The 14,576-nt window shown below is 48.4% G+C and overlaps 1 protein-coding gene across 13 annotated transcripts in view; it reads right to left on the minus strand.

The window, feature by feature from the left end:
* The window catches only part of KCNT1 (potassium sodium-activated channel subfamily T member 1), a 178,180-nt gene that overhangs the window by 34,557 nt on the left and 129,047 nt on the right, over positions 1 to 14,576 (minus strand). For all 13 annotated transcript variants that reach the window (XM_073314262.1, XM_073314260.1, XM_073314263.1 and 10 more), the window contains 5 exons: positions 12,465 to 12,528; positions 8,422 to 8,530; positions 5,657 to 5,765; positions 4,803 to 4,952; positions 4,240 to 4,478 (listed from right to left, as the gene is read on the minus strand). In XM_073314262.1, the coding sequence (XP_073170363.1) occupies positions 4,240 to 4,478; positions 4,803 to 4,952; positions 5,657 to 5,765; positions 8,422 to 8,530; positions 12,465 to 12,528 (671 nt within the window). The remainder of the gene's footprint in view (positions 1 to 4,239; positions 4,479 to 4,802; positions 4,953 to 5,656; positions 5,766 to 8,421; positions 8,531 to 12,464; positions 12,529 to 14,576) is intronic.

Raw genomic sequence — 14,576 nt, forward strand, 5'->3', positions numbered from 1 at the left:
ATCAAATATTTGTTCCCTGTGTAGGTACTCACAGACTGTGGTCAAGTCACCCCTGAACCTTCTCTTTGTTAAACTAAATACTTGAGCTCTTCGAGTCTTATCACTATAAGGCACATTTTCCAGTCCTTTAATGATGCTTGTACCTCTTCTCTGATCCCTTGCCAATTTATCAACAAACTTCTTGAAATGTGGACACCAGAACTGGACCCAAAAATCCAGTAGTGGTTGCATCAGTGCGAAATACAGGTGAAAAACCTTTCTACTCCTATTCAGTCGTCCCCTGTTTATGCATTCAAGGAGTATTTCAGCTATTTTGGCCTCAGCATCACACTGGGAGCTCATGTTCAGCTGATTATCCACCATGACCTCCAAGTCCTTATCCCAGGAACATGTAAGTATGGTCTACGCTCTTTGTTCTAGATGTATATATTTACACATGGCTGTATTAAACCACATATTGTTTGTTTGTGCCCAGTTTACCAAGAGATCAGATCACCCTGTATCTGGTGCCTGTCCTCTTCATTATCTAACACTCCCCCAATTTTTGTGTCATCTGCAAACTTTAGCAGTGATGAGTTTATGTTTTCCTCCAGGTTGTTGAAAAAAAAAAGTTAGATAGAGTAGGACCTAGAACAGATTCCTGTGGGACCCCACTGAAAACACACCTAGTTCACCCAGATTCCCTGGTTACAATTACATTTTGAGACCTGTCAGTGAACCAGCATTTAATCCATTTAATGTGTGCCATGTTGATTCTGTATCACTCTAGTTTATTCACCAAAATTGTGTGTGGTAGCAAGTCAGATAAGGAAATCCGGGCTGTCCATAGACACAGCCGACAGTGGCTGGTTCAGGAACAGAATGCTAGGAGGGAACATTTTGGTCAGCTGTGTACAGAGAGCTATGTGGGTAATGCCATGGGCACCCTACCCTTTTTATTTATAGTTGTATGCAGCGCCTGAGAGCCCCCGTCAGGGAGCAGGACCCCATTGTGCTCAGGGCAGTGCAAACCCAGAACAAAAATACTTTCTTCTGCTGTCATTTTGTTACATCTAGGAGAGGTCGATCCAGCCAAGCCTTTTTCGTTGGGAATAATTCAACATAGTACTTAGCGGTGAATTTTGCTGGCAAGGTTACAGCTCACAGAGACCAGGGAGGAGGATGAATCATAGCAGATACAGCTGAGCCCGCTCAGGCCATGCGGTTGAAAAGCCAGCAGTGACAGAGCCTCACTGCTTTCCGCAGCAAAGGAATGGAGCTTCGTTACTATAAGCCCTGGAACTAGTCAGTGAAATATGGAGGCACAGCCTAAAACCAGAGGGCTACAGGGGACTACTGAAAAGCTGCTGTCTATCACCCTCTGCAATGACAGCAGAGCAGGAGAGCACCTCGCAGGCCAAGTGCAGGGAGTAGCCAAAACGACTGCAAAAGGAGAGCAGACCTTCCCTTCTGCAGGCTGTGGCTGCTGAGCTCTCTGTGACCGATTCACACAGTACCACAGTGCACTCCTTCTGTCACGCTGCAAATCCTATTTACCGTGCAGAGCAATGACCCAGCTCCAGTAGAAATACGTCCGAGGCAAACTAACCCCCGCCTCAGAACTGTCCTGTGCTGCTGCAACTCCAGTCTCGCCCAGGCATGTTCTCGCACTTCACAAGCGAGGCGGGTTTGGTCGAACCCTCCTGAAAGGGACAGCTCTGGGAAGCCAGCACTCCCACAGACATGAGGCCTGGCCGTCCAACCTGGCAGATCCTGGGGCCTCATGAGACAGGGGATAGAGGCAGAAGTAATGGACAACTCCCACCAGGAATGGCTTCCGCTCCTTGCTAGACCAGCAGGAGCGGAAGGAGGCTTCCGCTCCTTGCTAGACCAGCAGGAGCCAGGCTGCCAGTGGAGGCGTCTCTCATGGCCGTAGAGTAGCAGAGTCTGCTGGTCGCAGCATTAACTCCCAGTGGATGCGTCCCAGGGGCAGCTGGCCGCAATGCCTTCTAGAGAAGCTGGTCCCTGGATCCACCCTTCCTAATTCCCACTGTGCACCCACAAAGGGATCTTTGTAGAGCACGAGGAGCTGCTGCAGAGGGGACAACATGGCCCTAAGTATCCCCTGCATACCTGGGCAGCTTCCCAGATTTCTGTCTCTCCAGTGTGTGGAAGAGAGAGCCCCATGCATCAAAACCTCTACCCAAGCCTTGCAGCTTTTCCCAGCACTCAGTTCGGCTATGAAATAGCTGTGAGCCAGGGCGAGAGCAGGGGCCAGCTGCATGACCAACATAAAACACTTTAATAACCTGCTTATGGCATTTCACTGCTAAGAGCAATTTTAAAACAAACGATCATTCACTAGGGGAAACAACAGGAAAGCTACATCCTACTGCTCTGTCCCAGTGGCCTCTCTCTACATTCTCTTACTGTAGAAGCGGATGGCAAGACAAGCTTCTCCTAATGATTTCACTTAGCTGTTTGTTGAGTACCACCGACTACTTTTCCCAGCAAGAGCACGTATGATCCTGCGCTGGCAGGGAGATGACACAGGTGCACTTACAGAGCTTTCCCTCCCCAGTACACTATACTGCTTGCTTTTGCCAAAGGTAGGAACATGAATGCTCAAGAAACCACTTCAGGGGTTCACTCTGTCTGGGGACTGAAGCTGAAGACCAGCAATAGCATGTGCAAAAGGATGAGAGAAAAGAGCTCCCTTTTGCTCGACAGCACGTGGTCTGAGCTATTTCAAAAGGGTGGATACACAGACATCTGCTGTGCGAAGGGCCATGTGGGATTCCATCGCTGGCAATATTTTCAACTGTTTTTTTCTCCCTGCCTCTGTTTTCCTTGTAAGAAGCCAACGAGCCGAGTGCTACTGACTTATTCATTTGTCATCTGCACCGCTGCAGAGTACGAGATCCTTCAGTGCAGATTAAAACAAATTTGCCAAAGAGAAATTGGCTCCATTTCTCCAGAGACCAAAAAGGGTGGGGCTGGATTCCCTGCAGAGGGGAAATGGGAGAAAGTTAATTTCCCCTGTGACTCTTCGGCTACTGAACAATAGACAGCAAGGAGGGGGAAGGGAAGTGTCATACAGAAGAGCAGGGAAAGCGGCTATTTCTGCAGCAAAGGGATGTTGGTAATTTGGAAGGTAGAAGGGAAAGGGAGAGAGCGTTCATTAATTACCGTAGGTAACAGAACTGTACAGAGCTTGCTGTTTCCTTGGCAGCCTGGATCATTCCTAAGCCCAGAGCTCCCAGTGAAATCGATGAACGTGTAACTCAGGGCAGCATTTGTTTCTACTATATTTTGAAGTAGTACAATATCCTGGATCTGTCATATTGTTATGACTACTTAGAAGTTAGTAGCAGTTAGCACAACCAGGAAATGCTTAATAGCATGCACTCTTAGCACTTAAAGCTTTTTGCAAAATTAGCTAAGCCCCAAGCTCTCTAAGAGGTAGGTGGTGTTATCCCATTATATAGATGGTGAAACTGCATCTATGCTTGCAAACTCCATAGCCACAATTCTCCATCAGTACAGCTCCCACCCATGATAGCACCAGCGGAAGCAACAGCGTACATATGGATCTGAGCGGGATTAGACAACAGGGTGATACAAATGCACAAGCACAACTGGAGACCTGTCGATCCTGCAGCCTCCTCTGTTGCTCTCAATGGAAGAGCAGTACTGGAGGTGAGAAAGTGTCTTTGCCAGCAAACAGCGTACGTCAGGGAGGTTAAGTGACTTGGCCGAGGCCACACAGCGCATCAGTGGCAGAGGCAGGAGTATAAACCAGGAATCCTGACTCCCCATTCTGTACTCTAACCATTAGACAGAACTCCCTGAAACCACTGAAAGTAGCCTGACTTTCTCCAGCTTTCACAACAGTTCAAATTCAGGTTTGGGTTTGGGTCTTGGGTGAAGTTTCTGGTTTCATCCAACCCAAAGGAGCTGGATCATTTGTGTTCAGCAGAAAAAGGATCGCAAAGCACTCTCGCTTAGTTGTGAAGGTGTTTCACATCCCAGTAGCCATGTGCTCACTACCAGACATCTACCACTCACAAAACTCCTTTGAGCAGGGGGCCTGGTTTGCTACCACAAAAGGAATTACTCACAGTGGACTCAACAGGAGTTAAACAAAAAACGAACGCCCCATGGAGACTAGAGTGAGGTTTGTGGGAGATACTGTCACTGCTCATTCACACAGCCTGTGCTACTTTCCTCTCTTCCATTGGGAGGGCTAGAAGGACTCACCCATACTTGCAATTATGCTGTGAACAGGCAGCCTGGATGGGCCGTCATAGATCCCTCTCCCGGCAAACCCTTTCTTCTTTTGCTTCTCCTCCTGCTTGAATATGAAGGCAGAGTTCTCCTCCTTGGTGATGTTAATGTAGAAGCAGGTGTCAGACGCTGTCATGATGTGCCGTGGCCCAGGGTTCAGCAGGATGCTCTTGTTCTCTTCCCTCCTGATGCCGATCAAGCAGACGCCATACCTAAGGCAGAAGTACAATGTGGACATTCAAGGCCACTCCCTAGAAAAGACTCTGTTTTCTTTTGCAAAGCTACTGCATGGGCCTCAGTGAACGTTTCCCACCAGCATCACTGACCCAGCGCACGGAAAATGGAAGCAAATGTAAACTCTCCTCTCACTTCGCAACTTTTCAAACCAATGTCGGAGGGAACTGGATTAATCCAGTCCCCACTGCCCTGCTATTTACCAAGAGAGTTAAACGACCTCGACCCGTGAGACCGGTACCAAAAGCCCCAAGGGATCCCCACACCAAGGCTTCGAGGTACTGAACCAGGCTGGCGCTCACTTTTTGTGTGCGTGGAAGGCAGCGTAGGTGAAGCTTTTCCCTTCGTATTCCATGAAGAACTTGCTGTCTCCCATGCGGATGTGGTATACTTCGTTGCCTGAGCAGCGCCCATACATCCTTTGCCACTGCTCCGGGGACTCCTGGCCTTCTCTGTAACCAGAGGAACAGAACCCTGCCTGTTAGGGGCTTGTGCTCAGCTCCACCACCATAGTGCGATCTCACTAGGGTTTTCCCCCCATCACCATGGTATTGGGCAACTTCCTGGAAGGCCAGCATGCTTTCCGAGCCCAAACCAAGTGGGGGAGCCTTGTTTAGGTTAAAGTTGGTCTTGTGGGAATTATGGGCCCAGTCCAGATGGGCCCTTCCAAGGATGTGTCAGTGGGGAAGCTGGTGGCCAGGAAGGGAATTGCAGGGGGGAATTGATGAGCCTGCGCCTTCAAAATCCATGCCTAAAGAGTCAGGCTCGGCAGGCCCTCAGCAGCGAGAGGTGGGTGCTGTGTTTGCCACCCCAGACTAAAGTGAAGGGCATCTGAACACCTCTGCCCCCGACCCAACTGCTCCATGTGTCACGCAGATTATTGACAACAGCCTCCCGGAATGACTGAAGACGACCCAAAGTTTGCTCTGCTGTCATCCTGTCTCACAGGACAGTCTCTGGCCCTTTAACACAAGATCATTCGTTCTCTCAAGGCAGATTTAAGTCAATATAGATCCAGATCTAAACTTTGTAGCTCAGACCCAATCTCTATTTTTAACCCAATGCAAATGTTAAGACGACAACCCCAGAGTGAAGAATGTGCAAAAATCATTCCCGCAAACAGAAGCCAGTTCATGACTAAAACGGCAGCACTCACTGGCCCCTGGATGTATGAACCAGCAGGGTGATGAGCGTGGAGGTTGCTGGGCAGACGCAGTTCAAAGCCAGCATGGCGTATTTGCACTCTTCCTCGCAGACCACATGATCTGAAAGTAAAGAGACAGTGCAATTGTTTCCCACTGAGCAGCACTTTCATTTTTCCGATTTACACACCTCCTACAACGTGTAATGTCCCAAGGATGATCTTCTAGCTAGCCAGTTGCTATGCATGGGAGGATGGCGGGGGAGGGGGTGCACAGCATGCATGGCTATTTGAGGATGCTGGAGATCATTTGTTTTATGTTCCAGTCCCTGTGAAGTCTGCGCAGATTGATTAAGCACAGAAGGGGCCACAGGGAAAAACATCTTGTTTCCAGTATGTACCATAGATGTTTTCAACTAATCAAAAACCCATCCTTGACGACACATGGGGAGCAATGAAAACGAGAATAAATGCAGGGAGGAAAGACAGATTCACAGAATGGAAACCTGACAAGTAAACAGAACCCAATCCAGACACTGCCCACCCCCAAAGGCAGAGTAAGGGGAGAGGGATGAATTTCAAACCCCAGGGTCTGGTCCATATTCATTCTATGAAGGACGAGGTAGCACACTGACAGCCTGATGAGCTGTACTCAATCTCAAGTGTTCTCTTTCAAGAAAAAAAATGGATCATTGTCCAAAAAAATAATAATCTGGTAACATACTTGAATTTAGGCCCAATCCTGCCACTGATCCCACATGGTCATTTGAGGGCAGAGAGATGGCAGAATTCACAGTCCAAATTATGCAAGTTTATCATGGGGATAAACAAACGCTCAGAAAAGAAGAAAAGCTCTCTCACTTCATTGTAATTTCCCTGATCACAGATTCTAAACTGTTCTGTACTTTACAACACTGTCGAACCTACAATCCCATTTTGGGACATTCCCCAGGAAAACACTTAAAAGACAAGGACCATACCTAAAAATACAAACACGACATTTTTAAAAGGTTTTCAGAAACTTTTGGCAAGGTTTAAAAGTTTGGTTGTATTTTGAATTGGTAGATATGTATCTGCCCTTCCTCATAATGGTCCGGGGGACTATTCTGCCAGTGACTTAAATCCTTGACTCACATTAGCATTACTAGATGTAGGAACATAAGAACTGTCATAGTGGGTCAGACCAAAGGTCCTTCTAGCATGGTATCCGGTCTCCAACAATGGCGAGTACCAGAGCTTCAGGAGGTGTGTACAGAACAGGGCAGTTGGAGTGATCCACCCTGTCTTCTGCCAGCTTCTGACAGTCAAAAGGTTTAAGGTCACCAGAAACATGGGGTTGCATCCCTGGACATCTTGGCTAATAGCCATTGATGGACCTGACCATCTCTAGTTATTTTCTTTTAACCCAGTTATATTTTTGGCCATTGCACCATCCCATGGCAATGAGTTCTACGGGTTAATTGTGCATTTATGTGAAAAAGTACTTCCTTTTGTTTTTATTAAACTCACTGCCTATTAATTTCATCTGTTTTTCTTTTGTGGGAATGGGTAAATAACACTTCTTTATTCACTTTCCCCACACCATTCATGGTTTTATAGACCTCTAGCATATGCCGCCTTAAGCGTCTCCTTTCTAATCTGAACAGTTTAATCTTTCCAGTCTCTTTTTGTACAGAAGTTGTTCCATCCCCTTGATCATCTTTGTTGCCCTTCTTTGAACTTCTTCCAGTTCCATGATGTCCTTTTTGAGATGGAGCAACCAGAACTGGACCCAGCAATGAAGATGAGGGCACACCATGAATTTATATAGCGGCATTATGATATTCTCCATCTTATTTTCTATCCCTTTCCTAACAGCTCCTAACTTTCTGTTTGCCTTATCAGTGTTGACTGGCATTTGCCAGTTTGCTGCCCAGTCACCCAGTTCTGGGAGAGCCCTCTCTTCACAGTCAGCTTTGGACTTAATTACCATGAATAATTTTGTAACATCTACAAACTTTGCCTCTTCACTGTTCACCACATTTTCCAATTCATTAATGAATATGTTGAATAGGACTGGTTCAAGTACAGATCCTTGGGGGACTCCCTTGCTTAGCTCTCTACATTATAACACCTGACCATTTATTCCTACCCTTTGTTTCCTTTCTTTTAACCAGTTGCTGATTCATCAGAGGACTTTCCCTCTTCTCCCACGACTAATTAGTTTCCTTAAGAGCCTTTGGTAAGGGACTTTGTCTAAGGCCTTCTAAAAATCCAAGTACATTATATCGATTGGATCACTCTCATCTTCATGCTTGTTGATGCCTTCAAAAGAATTCTAATAAAACGGTGAGGTATGATTTCTCTTTATAAAAGCCACATTGCTTCTTCCAACAAATTCTGTTTATCTATGTGTCTGATAGTTCTGTCCCTGACTATAGTTTCTACCAATTTGCCCAGTCCCTAAGTTAGGCTTTCCAGATCACCTCCAGAGCTCTTTTTTATTAAATTTAATTCCTGTGCTGTAACAGGTAGAGGATGGATATCCTAAAATAGCTGCTAGAAGGACCAAGAAACTAGAGTAGATCAGGGCAGTGGTGACACCAGCAGTGAGAGGTTCAGACTGGTGGCTGGAAGAAACACTGGAACCCATTGGTGGTGAGTAGCAACGAATATTTGGGAACATCTGTAGATTGGTGGCTGTGTTCAGCAATAAGTCTCCCCTCGGGGTTCCTGGTGTGAGTAAGGCAGGCGGATCTGGCCTTCCGGGGGAAGCCCATATCTGCTCACACCAAACTCACCCGCAAACTTGACATGAAACTTGTTTTCAGGCTTTAGAATCTGAACGTAGAGGGGGCAGTTGGGCGCAAAATCCTTCACAGCCCAGGCTCTCAGGATGGTCTGATGGTCCTGATGAAAGAGAAAGGCAAGAGCAACGCTATAAGCATCTCTCTGGCAGCTGGGTAGGTTCCAGCACCTCCATGTTTTGGGCTTAATTCACAAGCAATAGTGCCTTGTGATCACAGAGAAACAAGCATGGGCAGGTTCACTGCAAACACCCAACCCTCCCAAGCTGCCCCTCCAGAACAAATGTGGAGTCTGGAAGTGAAACAGGAAAAACAGGAGTTCAGTCTAGGATTTGCACATTTCCTGCAGGGTCCTTTGAATAGCCCAGCCTTAACCTCCTGATATCCCAGATCAGTAACTGATTTGCTATATACACAGAATCTGACAAAGACCATACACACCAGGTACATGTTGGAATCTGAGTCATCCCAATACCAGCACGGAGGGTTACACACCTGCCCACCTCCCCAGGGATCTGATGAGAAGATATGCCTGAAATCTTGGTAAATAATTCAATATGAACATGCATCCAATGAAGTGAGCTGTAGCTCACGAAAGCTCATGCTCAAATAAATTTGTTTGTCTCTAAGGTGCCACAAGTACTCCTTTTCTTTTTGTGGATACAGACTAACACGGCTGCTACTCTGAAACCTGTCCCCACCCCACGTGAGGAGTGCCACCCTATGCTTAACTTGTTCTGTGGCCACTAGTCAAGGGCGGGTTCCTCCCTGGCTAAAGAAACAGACCTAGAAGGGGTCCTAAAGAGACCCTGACTTTCACACTGCGGGTCACTTCCTCCCACATCAACCTGGTGTGTCCTTCCCCAGGCACCTCTGTTCATTCTCCAACCAGAGGGCAGCAGGCAGACCATGCCTCTCATTTAGCTGGTTCCAGTGACGTATTCAAACCGTATCGTCATTTCCCTCCAGAGTTTGTTAGACGATGCGCTTAAATTCAAGTGATTGAACCCCAGACCTCTTGATCTTAACACACAAGCTTCTACTGCCATCTCTGTTAGCAGCCTTCTCATCAATCTCTGTGTTACCAATTTGTTATTGCAACGGTTTTAGTAAGGTTTGAATTGATTCAGTAATTAAAGAGTACATTTCCATGAAAAATCCACACCCCTGAGAGACGTAGCAATAGTGACCTAACCTTTGGATTACATAGCACTAGGGGCCTCTCAGGGAGGTGGATTACCTACGCCAACAGGAGACCCCTCCAGGCAGTGTAGTCAGTGTCTACACAGAAGCGCTACAGCGGCACAGTTACAGAGGTGCAGCTGTAGTGTTTGAAGTGTAGACATAACCTGACAGGAATCGGATCAGCGCAGAGTTTCACAGAGGAAGTAAAGAGTCACTTGACCAGTCAAACACACCAAACTGCCCAAAGGAAACATGATGCACTTTACGTTTCATTTTAAAAACATACAGAAGAGCAGGCTAGGCAGGGACTGTCTAGAGTCACCTGAGTGTGTCTACAACATGGGAGAGGGGACCACTGTTCCCTCTAAACTGTGCACGCACACACAGATCCTAAACCCCATGCACATGGCGAAACACCACACACACAAAAATTTGCGCAGAAGAAATTTTTTGCGCACACGGCCTGGCAAAAATTAGAGGGAACATTGGAGGGGAGTCACCTGACTCCACAGACAGATGTTCAGGCTATTCCCTGAACCATGGGGAGTGGTTACCCTACGCCTGTTCTCTGTAACGTTACATCTACACTGCAATAACACCCCCCCACACACACACACACACACAACACTGGGTCTTGGAGCCTGGATCAGCTGACTCAGGCTCGTGGAGCTGAGGCTGCAGGGCAAAAAGTAGCAGTGTAGATGTTTGGGCTTGGCCTGGAAGCCTGGAAGGGGTTGGGTCTCTGAGCTCAAGCCCAAATGTCTGCACTGCAATTTTCAGCCCCAGCCAGAGTCAGCTGATCCATGCCAGCTGTGCCATGGGTCTTTTATTGAAATGTAGACGTACCTGACCTGAAATCTCCCAGCTCCCTGTTACAAAGGTGCCATGCAGGCCTAGGCACAGGGTAGCAAGGACCTTGGCACAATGATGTTGATTAGAGATGAAATTTCAGCCTTCAGAGGCTCTCTCAATGGGGAACTCTAATGCAGAGACTCTGGATCCATTGAGAGCAGCTCCTCATTTCTGAACGATTTCCACTGACGTTTCTGGTGATTCACACAGGGCCAAACGGTGAAATCTTTATTGTCTCCTTACTCAGGAGTTAGCCTGGCAGGAGAACGCCTTGGGGACCTGGCCCATTGGCAGGTTTTTTCAAGCTCACGTGTTCTCTCTCATGGCCCTCTTCCCCTTCCCTGTGGCCGTGGCAAAGTCACAGTCCTGACCTGATGGCAGCCCACACACTTGCATGGTAACCGTGACTGTAAACTGGTCTGTGACCTCACTGTAAATCCCAGCTAACGCATCTCTCTTGCCCCATGGGAACATAAAGCCAACAAGAGTTCACTACTCGACAGGGACGTTCTGCTCTTCCCACCAGGGGCTACAGCCCATTCAGGCCAATAGTGGGAGCAAAGGTTCAGTCCAGAAAAAAACAAGACAGAGGAGAAACATGTCCTGGAACCAAACAGAACAGTCTGCAACTGAAAAGCTGGTGTAGCTGCAGCTAGCCACACGCGGTCTCCCCAGGCCTGTCTGGAGAAACTGGCCGCACTGCGGCTTTGTTCCAGTTTTATGCATCTCAGTAAATATGCACCAGCCGATGAGACACTCTGACACACAGAGACCATCACGAAAACAGCAAGACCAGCAAATAGGAACATGGGAATCTTTTCAGCAATACGGACACAGCCCCTTGGCACATGCATTAACATGGAAAAACACCGTGGGTGCAGAATGCCACCATATTTTAATGCAGTGGTTCTCGTCCTTTGCCATACTAGGACCCCCTTTGCATACCAGCATTCCCCCACCCCCAAGGACTATCCGTTCCATCCAGCCAGGACCTCTCTCTTATTTAGCACTCGGGGGAGAGCTGAGTGAGTTGTGACCTCCTGATAGCTGTTTATGGCCCATCCCCGCAGGTCGTGATCCCTGGGTTGAGAACCTCTGTTTCAATGCACCCCGCTTTAGATGTGGGTCTGACTCATTCTGGTGGCAGGCATTTGGGTATGGAGTCAGCCCCTGTGGTCAGCCCCTCTGGTCGCACAACTAAATTGGCCCCCAACCTCTCAGATTGCTCTTCCCAACCTCAGTGTCTTGTGTTGTTGTATCATGATCTCTTTGCCACCTGGCCCTTCTTGTGGAAAATCCCACCAGCTGTGATCTAACTTTCCACCTAGTCTCCTTCCCACAGCTTTATCTGGGCACGGTAAGAGACCCCACACTTCAGAACATGCATTTCATGATCACCGTCAGATACCTCAGTTCCTAATTCCAATTTCTTTAGGCCTCTCTTCTTGGGTATTTTTTCCGCTGCATGCAGGGTGGGGATGTTTCTAGCTCACACAGTTCAAGGTGATCCCCAAAGCCCCAGCTCTGCCAATCCCAGCTTATGCACCATGAACACAAATGACAAAAGCATCACAAGGCAGCAAAATGTCACCATGGCCTGCCTGGCTGGGGAGCGGTAGACAGCCTGTCGCTAAATGCGCCTGTTGTTTTTGACACTTAGGAGAGAAACATTGGCATTACCATACTGGCTCACACTAGGACTCCCTCCAGTCCAGTATCTCTGTCTTCAAGAGCAGATGCTTCAGAGGAAAGAACAAGAATCCCTGCCCTAGGAAGTGATGGGATAACTTGCCCCAGGCAATGTAAATTAGTATTAGCATTGTAAGTTTGTTAGCACCTATAACCAGAGGTCCAGAGATCAAAACCAGACTCTGCTAACTGCCACCTCCTTTCGGAGGGAGGGTCTTTGGCATGGGTTATGCAGGAGGCCAGACTAGATTATAATGGTCCCCTCTGGCTTTAACAGCTATGAATTGCCAATAAGCCCAGCCCTGTCTTACCGCGGCCGTGCGGTCCGCCTCGTTTCGACTGCTGAGAATGAAACAGGCCTCTCCGTTATCCATCCTGAAAACACAAAGGGTTCTGTGAATCACGCACAGCCAGGGAGCTTGTTCATCTGACATGCAGTCAGCTAGAGAGTCTCCTGGCCTGGTTTCTGGGTGGTCAGAAAAGATGGCACACGTGGGCACTGCTAACGTTTGCTGGGAATCAGCCCTCCTTCCCATCCCTGTCACATTACAAGAAGGAGCAGAGGTAACCTGCAAGAAGGCCATTTCATGCTGCTGTTAGTAAATATGTAGCAAATTAAATACAATAGACTGGGAACAGCAGGGGTGTTATAAAGGGCCTGATCCCAGTTGTACCAGTCAAACCATGTGCATACTGTTCCCTTGGGGACAGTGACTTGATCATGTCTCTGAGCGTCCTGTGGTTACAGGCTGGTTACGGGCAGGGGGATGCCTCCAGGGGATGCTGGGGTTGGTGTGTGTCTGTCACTAGCCAGCACAGAGACAACACGGTTGGTGGCTTGCATAGCTAGAGGCTTTTGGTTTCAGGGAGCTGAGCTACAGCGGGCAGAAATGAGGCTGTTTCACGTGAAGGGCAGGTAGCGGCGAGGTGCCTCACAGCCCTGAGTACCTCTGGGGAGCATCATGCCACCCCCCACAGAGGGAGCCAAGAGGACTGCGAGCAGATGGCTAGCTCTCTGCACAGGCGGGTGTGAATGCCACAGAAAGCCATCCAGTATTTCTCCACGGTTTTATTTCAGCAGTGGGAGGACCTGGCAAGGCTCAGGTAATTAAACAAGGGAGCTTCTGGCTCTGGCAGGCGGCAGACACGAAACACTTGGTGAGCAGTGGAAAGCGGCTCTAATTGCCATCGTCATATCTCTGCATCTGTCTTGTCTAGTTCGACTGCAAAGTTAACTCAGGTGATCAGCACACGGGTCGGAGCAGCCACGCTGCAGAGCCAGACGCGAGTGTGCCCACTGACTGCATCCACACTGCCACTGCACTCCCTCGTGTGACGCACTAGGACTTCTGGGGCATATCCCAAAGCTCTTAGCTCTGCAGGAAGCTCAGCCGCTCTATGATTCTTTCCCAGTGAATTGTGGGAGAACTTGTCTGGCACATGGGTTGGGGGGAATGTGAGAAGGCACTAGAGGACTATCAGTGCTCAAATGGTTAGCCTGCATTTGCATTGCAAAGAGGGCAGGCTACCGTGGGGTTAGCCTATACCCCACAACAGGCCAGCTAGCCTGAATGCAAAGCACCAGCATACTCAGGGGAGAGAGTTTTGTATGAAGACAGGAGACAGATAAGGGGCTATAGCCAAGTAAAAGCTGGAGTTAACTCTGCAGTGAACACATGCCCTAGGTTTGTATAGTGCCTAGCACAAACAGTGCCGGTTCTCGGCCAGCCCCAGGCACTGTCGTAATAAACACGATTAATAATAAACGTGCACCAGGCAGGGCAGCAGGGATGGGTCATTGCTTCTTAACATTCTGCATTGGAAAGCAACTCTGCACCAGGATCCTACCCGGACTTGTCGGACACAGGTGGTTCCTTGAGTCACCAGAGATGAGAGAGTCCATTGTATGGGGAGAGCCACACAGAGCAGCACTGGGCAAAGGGAAAGGCCTGCCGAATGTATATACAAATCTGCACAATTATACATGCTAGAACTTGCCTGCTTGAACTGCGCTAGGAGCCTCTGGAAATGCATTTCCCAGGGCTTGGCTGAACTGAGGATTTTTGCACCGAAGTAACTTTATCAAAGTGCTGCACCAGAGCAAACCCCCAACAGACGTGTTGCGCAGGTGTAAAAAGTGACTTGCACCTGTGTGGCGTACTCTCGTTTCAGGTGTGTCTACACTAGCGGCTTGCCCCGGTGCAACTCCTCTGGGGCAAAACCCCTTAGTGAGGACAAATCTCCAGTCTCCCTTTGTGGCTCTGTGTGGACTGGGGGTGCGGGCGAGGAATGAACCTCACACTTAAAAGACACACAGGTGCCCCTCCACACACATTTTATCCTGGAAGAGTCCTGGCTGTGATAGTTTCTTGTAAGTGCTCTTCCTCCAGAAATGAGCAATCCACGTGAAATGCACAATATTA

This window comes from Lepidochelys kempii, chromosome 16, assembly GCF_965140265.1.
Source record: "Lepidochelys kempii isolate rLepKem1 chromosome 16, rLepKem1.hap2, whole genome shotgun sequence".
Lineage (NCBI taxonomy): Eukaryota > Metazoa > Chordata > Testudines > Cheloniidae > Lepidochelys > Lepidochelys kempii.